General features: G+C 39.8%; 1 protein-coding gene across 6 annotated transcripts in view; it reads right to left on the bottom strand.

Annotated features, from left to right (window-relative positions):
- Window positions 1–18,083, bottom strand: part of clcn3 (chloride channel 3) — a 70,744-nt gene that overhangs the window by 33,250 nt on the left and 19,411 nt on the right. For 2 of the 6 annotated variants that reach the window (XM_057346539.1, XM_057346577.1), the window contains exon 1: window positions 5,634–5,796. The exons of the other annotated variants lie outside the window; for them this stretch is intronic. In XM_057346539.1, coding sequence (XP_057202522.1) covers window positions 5,634–5,715 — 82 coding nt within the window. In that variant the 5' untranslated portion in view covers window positions 5,716–5,796. Of the gene's footprint in view, window positions 1–5,633; window positions 5,797–18,083 lie in introns of those variants that run through there. 6 annotated transcript variants of the gene reach the window in all.

The following is an 18,083-nucleotide window of genomic DNA, read 5'->3' as shown; positions in this document are numbered from 1 at the left end:
TTGCTTTTCTTGCTGAGTATTTTTGTCTTATTTCAAGAACAAATATCTAAAAATTCTTAGGCCTATGCGTTTTCTACATAAAAAATATTTAGTCTTGTGTTACAACTGTGATACAAAAGCAACAGTCATTCTTTTTTACTGTATTTTAATATTATTGCAATACTTGGTATCAGGGCAACCTCCTCATTCAGGTTTTCCATTTTTCGAGCCTCTGCCTTATTGCTGTTGGTTGAGTAGAAGTCAAATGTTCACTTTATTACTCAAATTGAGAAATGTAACAGGTTGGATTAGAGAACATTTAATTATGTAAAAAGAGCATTCGACTCCGTGGAAAAAGAATTACATTTATTTAATATCAAGTGTCAAATGTCTGTACTCTAAAGATCATGTCGTGTATTTGTTGGCGGAATAACGTGTTTTTTATTCAAAATAAAACCTGAAATAATAAACATCATGATGTATGTGACTGGAGTCAGTGTAGCTATTGAACTAACTAAATGCAGCTGTTAGGGGGTCTCATTTATAAACTTTGCGTAGATTTCATACTTAAAGTGTGTGCGCGGAGTAAAGATTTTGCGCATGCCAGAACCTGCGAATATTTGTCTTTATAAATTCCTGTCAGGGGAAGGCTGGGGTTACATGTATCCCCATCTCCTTCCTAAAATATGGCGCTTCAACGCCTAGTTTAACTATAATGTCCTCGCTTCGAATATAGGCCTGTCCTTTTGTGTGGTTCTGACTTTTACTCAATGATTAATGAGTATTTTCTTGTTATAAAATAGTGATTTAAATATGATTGAGAAATATGATTCAGATGAAATTAATATTTAACCATTTGTGAATATGATACTGTAGAATAGCTCAATAAAACGGAAGGAAGGAGGCGGGAACCGGCGAACATTCTCCTCACGGTCGACTGCCGGCCACACGAACATAAACAAAACTTAACATGTCCGGGCCCGGTCCTCTCTCGTCAGCAGTCCTGTCGCTCGTCCTCTTATGCTCCCGATCTCCTCCGTGAGGCATGCGAGACCGGTGCGCGTACAGCTGATACTCATTATCACTCATGCCACCGGCCCCGCCTTCCTGCCCCACGGCTCTCGTCCCGCCTTCCTCGCTACAGATACAAACTAAAAACAGTAGTTTATAAGTATTATAGTTTGAGTATCCAACTTAGGCCCTATCTTCCTGCTATGTCGTCGTGACTGTAAGAAAGGAATACTTAGCCTATCGTCATGTGTTCAGCAACGAATGGCGACGTATTGTAGCAACCTTTCATGTTTTCAATTATACTGTGTGCTTTCATTTTTTAATGTATATTTGATAATATATAGGAACATTTATCCTAGCTTGTGATTCATGGAAGTGTTTGCGAGTTTTGTGTCCTTGTATAGGCTAGATTAAACTAAGTTTAAGTAGCAGTAGGTTCTGTTTACACCAAGTGAAAATAGCACCATTTCTTAGCGATATGCTATTTACACTAACCGAAAATAGCTGTTTCTTTGGATTAAGTAGAAATAGTTAGCCTATGCTATTAGGCTAATAAATATTGGCAGATAACGTTAGGCTACAAGGCCTATTTGCACCTCAGTATTGTTGTGCATTAAACATTATGCAATAATAACAGTGTAAATCATTATATTTATACAAATTAATAAAATGATGGCAACTTATTGAGATATTAAAGCCCTACACCCCTAACCTTAAGCTAAACGTAAACTTTATGAATAAAAATGAATTTTAAGTCTTAAAGGCATTTGTTTTCAATAAAATTTATTTATGATCTGTAGCCTAATGTAATAGAAAAAGGTAAAAGTGTTTTCAGCGAGAGATGGGTTGGAACCCCGGCCCCAGTGCCAAAGCAGACTGGCGTCATTCTTACGCTTTCTCTATTCCAATCACATATTGGTTGGCAAAGCTAATGCAAATAGTCTCTGCCAACAAGGCGGGTTCTGCAAGTTAGTTTAAGAGAAATGATCATGCACCTCACACTCCACGCCATATCACCATCATTAACGCAACATATCACAGGAACGTGTTTAAAAGCAGCACATTGCACTAGAAATATCTAAACTTTTATAACGAATATCTTAACTTTTAGATGTAATTTGAGTGCTTGACCCCATTAATTGGAGACATTTTAATCAAATGTGTGTATAAAAGCGAAAACAGACTTTTAAATCATTCTGTTTACTTCACCTATTCTCCCACAGTAGTGTGTGTAGCCTAGGGCTGGGCGATATGGCAAAAAGTAAACTCGATAGTTTTTTTCTATATTGATCGATAACGATATGTATTTCGATATATATATTTAATTAAAAAACTGTATTTAAAAGAATCTATTTTAAATACAGTTTATTAACAAAAGTTAACCTTTAACCAGTTAAAATTAAATTAAATGAATGCACTGTTGCAACACAGAGGATATTAGGCCATAAACAACATGTACCAGTTCATTCAGTCTCATTTTGACTCAATTGACTCGTTAAGTAAAGGGAGTGTTCATTCAGTACATTCAACCAATGAAAGGGCTCCGTTACTGTGTACATTCGAACGCTATTGGCTCAGCACCTGCGCACATACATAACGCTGCAATAATGTCTTGCTCGAGGAGTGGGATTCATTCAATGCATTCAGTGAACCTTAGTCTTTCAAAAAGACATCTCACATAAACTGAAGTACATTTCTTTAATCATGCAAGCATCTTACATACAAGGTTCAATATTTTAATGTGCACACAAACTCACTTCATTACATCTCTAATCTGTACAGGGCAGCGCTGGTTTGTTTCATAAGCACCAGCTCATGTTAGCAGATATGTTAACGATGGATATAAAAACGTTTGTGCTTGAGTTTCGAAGTAACTCGCTTGCAATTGCGCCTCAAGTTTGTTTTGTTTAACCGGCGATTGCGAAAAAAAATAAGACACTTGATAAACCGCGTGATGACAACTCGAGGTTAGTTTCACCTTTGTTTCCGCTTCCAGTCATGTTTTCCTCCTCATGTTGAGTTTTCTTTGCCAAGTGCAGTATGAAATGGACTTTGTACTTTGACGCGCATATGATAAAAGCTGCACGCTGACTGACTGTTGTTGCGTTTATTTCTGCGTTCTGTTAGACTGTAAGATTAATCCATATCGAGTCAAAACGCCAATAGCTTATCATTGTTTTTTAAATACATTCTATCGCGATTCGATATGATATCGTTTATCGGCACAGCCCTAGTGTAGCCTACGCATGGTCTCAAATGTACGTACGGTGCACTTATTGAGGCTGCGCCAAATATATTTAAAAAAAAATTCATATATGTGGGTAGAATTTTTTATGCCTGTTTTGTGCGTACGCAACGTTTATAAAGGATACACCTGCATGGTTTCCCATCTCAAATCAAATTAAAAGGTTTAACTCAGAGTTGGTTGAACTTCATTACTGAAACGGCCATGGTAAAGTTCTCTTTTTTTATGTCAGCACATCGGACAGCTGCCCCAATCCCTGCAACTAATGATGCATCCGAGACACACAATTAGAAATTTCCAGTTGTAATTTTCCAATTAGAACTGAATTTTACAATTCATCCACTGTAAGAATCACTAATGTTATACACTTTGTCTAATTGTTTTATTTTATCATTTCTGCTTTGCAAATTGCTGCAATAAAATGGTGCACAGCGTTGCCAGTAATCAGTGTATTTATGCTCTAGGTTTAAGCACAAATACGATTTCAGTTTCATGAAATCTGAACCCACAAAACAACTACATTTTGAAGTTCTAAATTTACCTAAACAGAAGCGAACTAATTGCCCAGCCTAAATTGCCCATAGTGCTATATATATATATACTGTATATATATATATATATATATATATATATATACACACACACAAGACTGGAGCCGCCTGGCAGAAGCCCCTCCCATGACGCAAATTTGCATCTGTTGTGAAGTGAATTTCACACGCGAATGAAGCGAATTTCATGTAAGTAAACTCAAAATGTTCAAACGTCCAACTACGCGCGAATAGCGCGATTTATTCACGCAAATCGCGTTTGCTGGGAATGCTCTGTAATCCCCTCCTTTCTGTCAGACTAATCTGATCTGATTGGTCTAGGAATGAAACGATTCCTCGAGTAACTCGAATACAAAAAATCATAGAGTTTAATCCATTTAACTACAGTACACACGGAGCACTGCGTTTCCCCACGGACCATTATTACTGACGCACAGCCCGCTAAACTCTGGTTAACTGCTCATGTTATGTAAACACAGAAGACGCTGCAGAACAAATTGCAGAACAATATACCGAGGGCAGAGGTTTTCATTTCTGCTCTGACAACCGTGAGACTGCGACAAACACGAGTTTGAGTCGGTTATAACGTGCATTTAAAAAAGCAACACCCGTCAAACATAATCATTATACATATACTTTATTATCATGAAAATACCCGAGGACTGGAGGCTTGAGGAACAGTGAGTCCTATGCTGTGTCCGAAATCGCCTACTTCCATACTATATAGAAGGCTATGAGTAGTATGTCCGAAACCTCAGTATTGCAAAAAACAGTAGGCGAGAAATACCCGGATGGTCTACTACTTCCGCCGAGATTCGTGAGTGTGGATCGGATGGACACTTTTCTATCCCATGATGCCACGGTAGCTGAGCAACGGTCAAATTTCAAAAGTAAATAAAATAAATATAGCGGAAAACTTGAAGGCGGACGTCCGATTTTAATGTAAGTGCCAATAAATGTATTTCTTGTGACTAAATTATGTTTTTATAAACGCTCACGTATAGGCTGTTGTTAATACGTCATAGGTCAAAGAGCATACGGGTCACATGACCATAAAACATGGCGGACGCAGTATGTCCGAAATGTATTCATACTACACCCACTCATACTATATAAAACTTACTGTTTTAACGGCCGATAGGTAGGTACTTATTCAAATTCAGTACGTGCTGTCAGTATGCGATTTCGGACGCAGCCCTAGTCATTTCCTAGAACTATGTGTGTTATGGTCTTCTTCTGCAGTGCGTATTTGGAGTTTCTGCACGAGAGCGCCCTCTGGCTTTCAGATGCAGCAGCATTTTACTGTACTTCACTCACAAGCTGTGCATAAAACACGTGATATATATTTTCGGTTAACGGATTAAATGATCTGGGTGTCATTACGACATTCTTGAATAATACCTTCCACTTGACTAGACTTTGCGCACGCGCGCACACATGAAAAAACATAACAATATTCCTAATGCTACTGTAGAGATGCTGTAGCAGGTTTTGGGAAATACATCTACCAGCATTCCTAGTTAATACATGCACACTCTCAAGCAAAATGCAACACACAGAGATACAAATCACAACATGCAAATACTACACCATACACATCATTGCTGTTTTAGGATGAATAGCCCCGGGAGCTTACACAAGCATTCTATCTTCATACACACACACTACCATGCAACACGTTTATGGCAAGAACACCACACACACGCAAAAAAAACCCATTCCTACGCGCTCTCGAGCACACGTCTAATAAACGTCTCAGATTATTAATAAACGATGCCGTCTCGATTAATCGGCCTGCAATAAATAAGGTGGGGTGGGGGTGAATAAACCTATCATAAATTGCCCCGTACCTTTCTTGCTCAGTTCGTGCAGGGGGATCGTATCCCCTCCGCCGTCGTACGGTAAGTAGGGGTCGGCGGAGTCCTCCTCCATACCGATGAACGGTTCACAGATGAACAGCAACGTCGGCCATGATCTGCACAGTGCTGCTTTTGTGAATATATGAGTGCGTGCGTCTCTTCAGCGCGTCAATGCGGCATCCCGTGACGTCATCGCGTACAGAGAACGTAGAGCCGTTGAAAAACATTAGGCTAGTTCGACTTGATGCGGCGCCGCAAGATTCGACAAGCGGATGACATCAAAGTACCGCGAGAGCGATTCGAAACCAAACATTTTATGGATTTTCGAATAGCTCTCGCGGTACTTTGATGTCATCCGCCTGTCGGATCTTGCGGCGCCGCATTAAGTCGAACAAGCCTATTTGCTGCGTCCCAATTCGCCTACTTATACTATGCCCTTAAAGTATGTACTGTTTTTGTCATGTTAAAGTATATACATTTTAGTGCGTAGCAACACTTATGCACGCACTGGGACGTACTAACGCGAAACGGAAGTGGCCGTTGTTCCCTAGACCATAGACATAATAAATACCTAAGCTGTGTCTGTATCCGCCCCCTATCTCCTATATAGTGCACTATATCGGGTGTCCACTATTTTGTAGTGTTGTCCGAATTCCCTACATTCGTTCACTACTTTTTACCCACAATGCATTCTGATTTTGAGTGTACGTCCGATGTATACTCGCTCACTCACTATTTCCCATAATACAACGCGAATCAACCGTCTGCTAGAATCAGCTGGAGAAGAGTGACCAAAGTCCCAGTAAAATAAAAAATTACAATGCCTATTTTTTCATGAAATATTGCGGCGTTTATTGTAAATAGTTTATCAATGCATGTCATTCTCTTTTTTAAATCCGTGTGCCCTCATAATCTTTAGTTAAAATCTGAAAATGCACTTCTTTCCTGTAATGACTATCCATCTTTATGCGGCCTTCACGTGCTCTCGGAAATTCAATAATTCCCACTTCAACCCAGAAGTAACGTCTGGATTTAGTAACATTAAAAGCATTTAGTAACTTTAAAGGTGCAGTTTGTAACAATTTTGCAGTAAAATATCCAAAAACCACTAGGCTAGTGTTATATATTTTGTTCAGCTGACTACTTACAATATCTCAAATGTTTCAAACTACTTGTAAATGGTGAGAAAATCGCCATTCTAAACAGTGACACGGGGCTGTGCAGTCGCCTGTCAATGGCGTCATATCAGGGTTACCCTTTGTTACCACCTTTCATGACATAGAATGACAACAGTGTTGTGGACAAATGCGGAAGTATTGTCTAGCAAGCCACTAGCTTTTTCGAGCAGTCACAATTATTCGCAACATTTATAAAACTTTACCTCATCTGCTAACATGATTTCTCGTTCCCGTCTGATTGATGGCCATCAGCGGTGGAGTTGAAGACAACAGATCCCATCATCCCACGCTCCTTCACAGCGTCATTAATCAGAATCAGAATCAGAAAGAGCTTTATTGCCAAGTATGTTTGCACATACAAGGAATTTGTTTTGGTGACAGAAGCATCCAGTACACAGAAACATCAACAACAGTACACAGAGACCATAACACAATAGAATACAGTACACATATGATTTAAATAAGGGCCTATGGGTATAAAAAAGATAAGAAATACAATACAATAAACATAAGATAAGGACATAGAGTAAAACTATGTGTGTATGTAAATATGTACAAGTAAAAAATAAGAATAGACTATTGTATGTACAAGGTATGTGCTATATACAGCAGAATTAAATATAATTTACAGAAAAAGTTGTATAAAAATAGATAGTGTATTATCTGGAGGATACAATTAATATTGCACTTAATTAGTTATTTATTGCACGTTGGGTAAAAAATATTTAACTGTTCAAGAGGTAGATGGCCTGAGGGAAGAAGCTGTTTTTGTGTCTGGTTGTTTTTGTGCTCAGTGCTCTGTAGCGCCGACCAGACGGCAGCATTGTGAAGAGTTGATGGCTTAGATGTGAGAGGTCCAGGGTGATTTTCTGAGCCCTTTTCCTCACTCTGGATGTATACAGTTCTTGGAGGGTGGGCAGGGGAGCGCCAATGATCTTCTCAGCAGTCCGAACCGTCCTCTGTAGTCTTCTGATGTTTGACTTTGTGGTTTGTTTTAACAGTCAGAGCTGACAGCCTAGTGGGCAGTGCTCTGACATGTGGCTCGGTTGCGCATCAGGCGACCCAGGTTCGATTCCTGTCTTGTGGTCCTTTCCCGAATCCACCCCCTTCTCTCTCCCACTTTGCTTCCTGTCCTCTCTAACAAACAGCTGTACAATTAAAGGCAAAAACAAATCTTCAAAAAAAAAAAAATGTTTTAACAGAGTTTGTGGTAGGTTGAACTTCTTCAGCTGATGTAAGAAGTGCAATCTCTGCTGGGCTTTTTTAGCAATGGAGCCAATGTGATTGTCCCACTTCAGGTCCTGAGAGATGGTAGTGCCCAGGAACCTGAATGACTCTGCTGCCACAGTGCTGTTCATGATGGTGAGAGGGGGGAGTGCAGGGGGGTTTCTCCTGAATTCCACAATCGTCTCCACTGTTTTAAGCGTGTTCAGCTCCAAGTTGTTATGACTGCACCAGACAGCCAGCTGCTCAACCTCCTGTCTGTACGCAGACTCACCACCATCCTGGATGAGGCCAATGAGTGTGGTATCGTCTGTGAACTTCAGAAGTCTGACAGAAGGGTCCTGGGCAGTGCAGTCAATGGTGTACAGGGAGAAGAGCAGTGGGGAGAGAACGCACCCCTGGGGGGTGCCAGTGCTGATTGTGCGGGTGCTGGATGTGAGTTTCCTTATTCTCACTAAATGTTGCCTGTCTGTCAGAAAGCTGGTGATCCACTGACACATAGAGCCAGGAACAGATAGCTGGGTTAACTCTGTCTGGAGCAGTGATGGGATGATGTTGTTGAAAGTGGAGCTGAAGTCCACAAACAGGATCCTCACATAGGTCCCTGATCTATCCAGATGTTTCAGGACAAAATGCAGCCCCATGTTAACTGCATCCTCAACAGACCTGTTTGCTCTGTAGGCAAACTGCAGGGGGTCCAGTAAGGGTTCTGTGATGTCCTTCAGATAAGCCAATACCAGTCTCTCGAATGACTTCATGACCACAGATGTGAGAGCGACGGGTATGTAGTCATTCAGTCCTGTGATTTTGGGTTTCTTTGGGATGGGGATTATGGTGGAGCGCTTGAAACAGGAAGGAACTGTGCACAGCTCCAGTGATCTGTTGAAGATCTGTGAGAAGATGAAGGCCAGTTGAATAGCACAGCTTTTAAAGGTGTGATGAACTGGGTTTGTTTATTGTTTTATACTGTTGTATGAGGTCTACTTATGACGTTCGCGTGGTTTTTACATTCAAAAACATGAAAATCAATAAGTAATAGGCTATTTTCTACCTGGGTTTTGAGGCCGGCTCGACAAACGTTCAGTTTTAATGGGCACTTGGAAGTAAACGCCCACTGTTATGATTGGATAGCAGTTTGCGTAGTAAACTTAGTTGGAGCCTTAACGTTAGGTTACACATTATCAGCACATATCAAGCGATCTCTAACAAAGCAATAGTGACGCATAGTACAAATATGTTTTACTCACATAAGATTGCTGCGCAATTCCTGTCGGATCCAATATTGATGGCACAGCACTGCTTTTTAATTTTAGTCTCTCCGCAAATCCAGTGTCGACCTGGGCCTTGTTCACAAAGGAATCCACAGTGAAATGAAGCGAACAAACGCTCAATGTTTTACCCACGTGAGCTGGAACGTCTTTAAAAATAAACTTCAACCAAACATTACTAATGTCGGAATCCGAAGGAAGGTTATGCAGGGACTGTGTTCTTCCACAACCAGGCATTGCACAATATTTTGCGATCTTTAACGGCATGTTTATTGCTTGCTCGCTCTATCTGGTTCCGCACAACTTGTGTTACTTCAGTACTGTCATGCGCAGACCAGTGGGAGGGGCTAGAGAAGTAGTCATTGATATTCTTCTGTGGAGGCGGTGTTCAACCAATCTAGATAGGTGCATTCCAGGACCTGGCGTTCGCTGGGCCTGGTGTCAATAACAGTTGTAATTTCAGTAACAAGGGCGTTTTCAGTTCTGACACTTACAGGATGTTCGCTTTGAATACGATTACCTCTTAAATAACAAAAGCTTGGGTTAAATTTGATGTCTTAATTCATCACACCTTTAACATTTCTTAACACATTTCAATGGTTTACGATCAGTGTTGGGTAAGTTACTCTGAAAAAGTAATTCATTACTAGTTACTTATTACACATTCGAAAATGTAATTAGATTACTGTACAAGTTACTCTCTTCAAAAAGTATTTAATTACTTATTACTAATTACTTTCTATATCCTACATCAACCATGATGAGTTAAGTGATTCAAGGATAGACATGAAACGGCTCTTTTAATGCATTCAAATAAATAATATAAAACTACATAAAGTATTATTATTAATTACAAATGTGAGAATTATACAATAAAGCACAGATTTTAAAGTTAGACTTTAAATTTTGATGTCAATTCCTTTTCTGCACACACACATATTACACAAAGTATTTAGTTTAATTACATCAGAAGTAACTGTAATTAAATTACAGAAAAAATAAGAGTAATCCCTTACTTTACTTTTTCAAAGGGAAAGTAATTAAATTACAGTAACTAATTACTTAGTAACTAGTTACACCCAACACTGTTTACGATATATGTAGAGTACAACTTTATCATGTTGTAGCAAAGCTCAATAAAACGGGAAGGAAGGAGGCGGGAACTGGCGAACAATCAAACATTCTTAATTCAAAATAAATAAACAGCAATAAAACAGGCCGGCAGCCCCTCACGGACGACTGCCGGCCACACAAACATAAACACAAAAGTAACAAGCTGGCAGCCCCTCGTGGACGACTGCCGGCAACACGAACATAAACAAACTTAAACAAAACTTAACTTGCCGGTTCGATTCCCAGGGCCGGCGGGTAACAACTGAGGTGCCCTTGAGCAAGGCACCTTACCCCTACTTGCTCCCCGGGCGCTGCAGTGATAGCTGCCCACTGCTCCGGGGGTACGTGTGGTCACCACTTGCTGTGCGTGTGTTCACTACTCTCTGGATGGGTTAAATGCAGAGGTCACATTTCGTTGCCTTGTACTTGTACATGTGCAATGACAATAAAGTTGAATCTAAATCTAAAAAAAATCTAAATCTAAATCTAAACTAATGTCCGGGCCCGGTCCTCTCTCCCCCGTATTCTCCTGCCGTTCGTCCTTTTATGCTTACGCTCCTCCGTGAGAGATACGAGGCCAGAATGACGCCCAGCTGACACTCATTATCAATCGCGTCCCGGCGTCGCTTCTTCCTTCCACGGCTCTTGTCACGCCTCCCTCGTCACACATGTCTTTAGTTGCTTCATATCTCGATAGTTATAGCCTACTTTAAAATTAATGGTTGCCATAAGGAAATGTGAAATCAATTATTTTTGCCTGTTATTCGTGAGAATCAACTAGATGGCACCATGTTCAGTGATATGTTATAGACAAGCAACAGAATAAATAACAACGTTGCAGTAGTCGAAAATAAAACACAGACATGAAGAGATTGTTTCTGAGTTTTATTTGAATCATCGAACAAAACACCAAGGTAATATAGTTTAATTTATGTATTATATAAAATTGAATGTTTTTAACTGTGAATTTTTTTTTTCTGTAGTAATTTTAGACATTTTCAAAGACAAAAGATGTCCCTATATTAATCCGATAAAACCGTTATAGCAGTAAAACATGATGTATGTGATATAGTAAAACTAATAACACTGCCGTGCATTGAACAAGCTGTGTTCTGATTAGACATGTGCCCGGTTAACCGCGGTTACCACTAAATCCTGCTGAAACCGAGCTGGCTGCGATAATGCAAAATATTGATTATTTTATTCATGCGTCGCTTGTTCGTGAAGCATGGCTCTGGGATCAGTAGGAATTGCTGCTCGATCTAAAAGCTGTGCGAGTTTAAGTCGCTTATAACGTGCATTTAAAAAAGCAACACCCGTCAAACATGATCATTATAAATATACTTTATTATCATGGCTTGAGGATCAGTGATGAAAACATGTCCTTAGGTATATATATATATATATATATATATATATATATATGTGTGTGTGTGTGTGTGTGTGGCAGCTGATCCAGCCCAGAATGGCAGCCAGTTCAATCTGTTCTGAACAGAGCAGAGCAGTTGCGTTTTTCTGAATAAAGGATTCTTTTCGAAATTAATCCGTGTTTAGAACGCTTCAAGAGCCGACAATGCTGCGAGTTGTTCATAAAGGCAAGTGCTTCGTTCTTTAAACAGACGTTTTGAACTGGCTTAAGCTAAGCCCTGTCCGTGTAACCGGGCCTAAATAGTGTTTTTAAGTATTACCATTGGAAATATTAAATTATACAACAGTATTTACTACAGTTTATCAAATTACTATAGTTACAAAATAAAATAGTATACATTAAATAAGTATAGTAATGCTGTATTTCCTACTAGTGTTGTCACGATACCAAATTTCTGTACCAGTCGGTACTAAATGTGACGATACTTGCATTTCCCGCTATCATTTTGAGCGCTGTTGAGCAAATTATGAAAGACCTCTGATTGGCTATTGTGTTTCTAAGGTCATCAGATATGTCTTCTAATGGCTCCTTACCGAGCGCTTGCGCAACCAAACCAGGAAGCGTGTGAAATGATCATTGCATTGCACTCTCTACCGAGCGCTTACACAGATACACACGGAAGCATTTGATTTTTACTTTGATAGACTTTCAAACGCTTCCGTGTGTATCTGTATATCTCATCGAATATTCATATTACATAGAAATGTAAACCTATATGGTAAAATTAGGTGGCGTGGTGATAAGAGAGATTCCATACAGGATGCGTAGGATGTAAACACTGGTCCAGAGGCATTTCCAGTATCATTTTTTGTTATTTTATTTTAAAATCTTATATAGCTAATGAAATCTTAAATTTATTAGTTTAACATTATGATTCCGTTATAAATGTTCTGCTGGTTGTATTTTGTTAAAACGTTTGTGAATGTGAACGGTTTAAAAAAATATTTTGGACCAGCGTTGTTTACATCATCCGAAGTGGCCTTTAGGACAAAATTATCAGGCAAACCACAGCATGTTACGGAATATGGGTTTTGTTCAAACACAAAAATGTATAGAAAAACAAAAAGCTCACAAGGAATGAAACAAACACTGACTACAATTTTATTAATATTTGTTGATCTACTCTTGTAGTAATATTATGTAGTCATTCTCCTGGGCTACATCTTTATAAACGTGTTGCGTGTAATTTTTTCCAAGCTTCCTTAAATTCTTTAAAGTCACCATGAAACGGAAGTTGTGATTGACTTTTCTTTATCGTGACACATATCCGAGTGCAACGGCTTCTGAAATTAGAAAAAAATGTAGGGCGGGGCTTTATTTTCAAGTTGCTAACAAAATGTTGGCAGATTTGAATGACAGTTTACAGTCTGTTGTGGAGGGGAGGACTAAAAATAGTCCTACCCCTTTTTCGTTGCTTATGAAAATCATCACGTGTTGAAGTGTTGTTGTTGAGAGAGCTAAGTGAGCTGAATGTTTTTGATTAAAGATTACAAGTGCAAATGAATAAAAACAAAATAATGGTGTGCACGGATAAATCATTTACAATAATAACTGCAACACTGTGTTAAACACTTTTCCGTTTTGATTTCATTGTGACTTTAATCTTCCCAATGCTGAGCTGCAGCTTATACTCAAATCACATCAATGCAACATGCATACACATTTATTTATGAATATTTAATCAAGTATTTGAATAAAGTGTTATTTTAATTGTCCAATGTTGGACATCACTTTTGGCCATTACTGTGCCTACAAAGTGCTAATAGTTTCTGCATATTGAGATTAGGCAGAAATTCAGTACCAGAAAAAAAGAGATACATTTCACTTTTAATTTATTAAAAGAGCAACTACTCAACTAAGTCTTCAAAGCAAGAAGATTGTTGATTTCAAATAAACGGCAGCAATGGCATTTCAGCTGAAGCAACAGCCTTATGGATATTTTTTATTTACCAGCTGTTTTCAAGCAAACCTAAATGTCAAATTAAGACGCTTGGTGCATGCAAACATGTGATAGTTCAATAAGCACATCTTCATGGGCAAAGGCAAAATATTTGAAGAATGTTTTTTCCTGCATTTCTGCAGCGTTAAAAAAGATTCTCCTCTCTTCGATTATAATTGCACAACAAAGGACCTGACAGACAAATTTGTTTTACTACTGATGATTTGCATTAACTTGACCGTTAAACAAACATGTTGTCATTAAAAATTTGATTAAGAAAAGTTAACATTATGTCAGTCTATTGCACCAATAATTCTATGTCTTAAGAAGACGTAATGTAATTATACATTGTATACGTGTATGTAATTACAAATGTTTTGGTGCTTTTATAGTATTTAAGATCTTCACAGACCAGATCCCCAATTTTATTTTACGAAAAACAGTGACCAAGACTAAATTTACAATTATCTATAATGACATAAGGGTAAGTAAATAATCTTTCATGTTTGGATGATCTTAACACGGATTAAATGATCTGGGTGTCATTACGACATTCTTGAATAATACCTTCCACTTGACTAGACTTTGCGCACGCGCGCACACATGAAAAAACATAACAATATTCCTAATGCTACTGTAGAGATGCTGTAGCAGGTTTTGGGAAATACATCTACCAGCATTCCTAGTTAATACATGCACACTCTCAAGCAAAATGCAACACACAGAGATACAAATCACAACATGCAAATACTACACCATACACATCATTGCTGTTTTAGGATGAATAGCCCCGGGAGCTTACACAAGCATTCTATCTTCATACACACACACTACCATGCAACACGTTTATGGCAAGAACACCACACACACGCAAAAAAAACCCATTCCTACGCGCTCTCGAGCACACGTCTAATAAACGTCTCAGATTATTAATAAACGATGCCGTCTCGATTAATCGGCCTGCAATAAATAAGGTGGGGTGGGGGTGAATAAACCTATCATAAATTGCCCCGTACCTTTCTTGCTCAGTTCGTGCAGGGGGATCGTATCCCCTCCGCCGTCGTACGGTAAGTAGGGGTCGGCGGAGTCCTCCTCCATACCGATGAACGGTTCACAGATGAACAGCAACGTCGGCCATGATCTGCACAGTGCTGCTTTTGTGAATATATGAGTGCGTGCGTCTCTTCAGCGCGTCAATGCGGCATCCCGTGACGTCATCGCGTACAGAGAACGTAGAGCCGTTGAAAAACATTAGGCTAGTTCGACTTGATGCGGCGCCGCAAGATTCGACAAGCGGATGACATCAAAGTACCGCGAGAGCGATTCGAAACCAAACATTTTATGGATTTTCGAATAGCTCTCGCGGTACTTTGATGTCATCCGCCTGTCGGATCTTGCGGCGCCGCATTAAGTCGAACAAGCCTATTTGCTGCGTCCCAATTCGCCTACTTATACTATGCCCTTAAAGTATGTACTGTTTTTGTCATGTTAAAGTATATACATTTTAGTGCGTAGCAACACTTATGCACGCACTGGGACGTACTAACGCGAAACGGAAGTGGCCGTTGTTCCCTAGACCATAGACATAATAAATACCTAAGCTGTGTCTGTATCCGCCCCCTATCTCCTATATAGTGCACTATATCGGGTGTCCACTATTTTGTAGTGTTGTCCGAATTCCCTACATTCGTTCACTACTTTTTACCCACAATGCATTCTGATTTTGAGTGTACGTCCGATGTATACTCGCTCACTCACTATTTCCCATAATACAACGCGAATCAACCGTCTGCTAGAATCAGCTGGAGAAGAGTGACCAAAGTCCCAGTAAAATAAAAAATTACAATGCCTATTTTTTCATGAAATATTGCGGCGTTTATTGTAAATAGTTTATCAATGCATGTCATTCTCTTTTTTAAATCCGTGTGCCCTCATAATCTTTAGTTAAAATCTGAAAATGCACTTCTTTCCTGTAATGACTATCCATCTTTATGCGGCCTTCACGTGCTCTCGGAAATTCAATAATTCCCACTTCAACCCAGAAGTAACGTCTGGATTTAGTAACATTAAAAGCATTTAGTAACTTTAAAGGTGCAGTTTGTAACAATTTTGCAGTAAAATATCCAAAAACCACTAGGCTAGTGTTATATATTTTGTTCAGCTGACTACTTACAATATCTCAAATGTTTCAAACTACTTGTAAATGGTGAGAAAATCGCCATTCTAAACAGTGACACGGGGCTGTGCAGTCGCCTGTCAATGGCGTCATATCAGGGTTACCCTTTGTTACCACCTTTCATGACATAGAATGACAACAGTGTTGTGGACAAATGCGGAAGTATTGTCTAGCAAGCCACTAGCTTTTTCGAGCAGTCACAATTATTCGCAACATTTATAAAACTTTACCTCATCTGCTAACATGATTTCTCGTTCCCGTCTGATTGATGGCCATCAGCGGTGGAGTTGAAGACAACAGATCCCATCATCCCACGCTCCTTCACAGCGTCATTAATCAGAATCAGAATCAGAAAGAGCTTTATTGCCAAGTATGTTTGCACATACAAGGAATTTGTTTTGGTGACAGAAGCATCCAGTACACAGAAACATCAACAACAGTACACAGAGACCATAACACAATAGAATACAGTACACATATGATTTAAATAAGGGCCTATGGGTATAAAAAAGATAAGAAATACAATACAATAAACATAAGATAAGGACATAGAGTAAAACTATGTGTGTATGTAAATATGTACAAGTAAAAAATAAGAATAGACTATTGTATGTACAAGGTATGTGCTATATACAGCAGAATTAAATATAATTTACAGAAAAAGTTGTATAAAAATAGATAGTGTATTATCTGGAGGATACAATTAATATTGCACTTAATTAGTTATTTATTGCACGTTGGGTAAAAAATATTTAACTGTTCAAGAGGTAGATGGCCTGAGGGAAGAAGCTGTTTTTGTGTCTGGTTGTTTTTGTGCTCAGTGCTCTGTAGCGCCGACCAGACGGCAGCATTGTGAAGAGATGATGGCTTAGATGTGAGAGGTCCAGGGTGATTTTCTGAGCCCTTTTCCTCACTCTGGATGTATACAGTTCTTGGAGGGTGGGCAGGGGAGCGCCAATGATCTTCTCAGCAGTCCGAACCGTCCTCTGTAGTCTTCTGATGTTTGACTTTGTGGTTTGTTTTAACAGTCAGAGCTGACAGCCTAGTGGGCAGTGCTCTGACATGTGGCTCGGTTGCGCATCAGGCGACCCAGGTTCGATTCCTGTCTTGTGGTCCTTTCCCGAATCCACCCCCTTCTCTCTCCCACTTTGCTTCCTGTCCTCTCTAACAAACAGCTGTACAATTAAAGGCAAAAACAAATCTTCAAAAAAAAAAAAATGTTTTAACAGAGTTTGTGGTAGGTTGAACTTCTTCAGCTGATGTAAGAAGTGCAATCTCTGCTGGGCTTTTTTAGCAATGGAGCCAATGTGATTGTCCCACTTCAGGTCCTGAGAGATGGTAGTGCCCAGGAACCTGAATGACTCTGCTGCCACAGTGCTGTTCATGATGGTGAGAGGGGGGAGTGCAGGGGGGTTTCTCCTGAATTCCACAATCGTCTCCACTGTTTTAAGCGTGTTCAGCTCCAAGTTGTTATGACTGCACCAGACAGCCAGCTGCTCAACCTCCTGTCTGTACGCAGACTCACCACCATCCTGGATGAGGCCAATGAGTGTGGTATCGTCTGTGAACTTCAGAAGTCTGACAGAAGGGTCCTGGGCAGTGCAGTCAATGGTGTACAGGGAGAAGAGCAGTGGGGAGAGAACGCACCCCTGGGGGGTGCCAGTGCTGATTGTGCGGGTGCTGGATGTGAGTTTCCTTATTCTCACTAAATGTTGCCTGTCTGTCAGAAAGCTGGTGATCCACTGACACATAGAGCCAGGAACAGATAGCTGGGTTAACTCTGTCTGGAGCAGTGATGGGATGATGTTGTTGAAAGTGGAGCTGAAGTCCACAAACAGGATCCTCACATAGGTCCCTGATCTATCCAGATGTTTCAGGACAAAATGCAGCCCCATGTTAACTGCATCCTCAACAGACCTGTTTGCTCTGTAGGCAAACTGCAGGGGGTCCAGTAAGGGTTCTGTGATGTCCTTCAGATAAGCCAATACCAGTCTCTCGAATGACTTCATGACCACAGATGTGAGAGCGACGGGTGTGTAGTCATTCAGTCCTGTGATTTTGGGTTTCTTTGGGATGGGGATTATGGTGGAGCGCTTGAAACAGGAAGGAACTGT

Source organism: Triplophysa rosa, linkage group LG1 (assembly GCF_024868665.1).
Source record: "Triplophysa rosa linkage group LG1, Trosa_1v2, whole genome shotgun sequence".
NCBI lineage: Eukaryota > Metazoa > Chordata > Actinopteri > Cypriniformes > Nemacheilidae > Triplophysa > Triplophysa rosa.
This window is presented reverse-complemented; position numbering and strand designations above follow the sequence as displayed.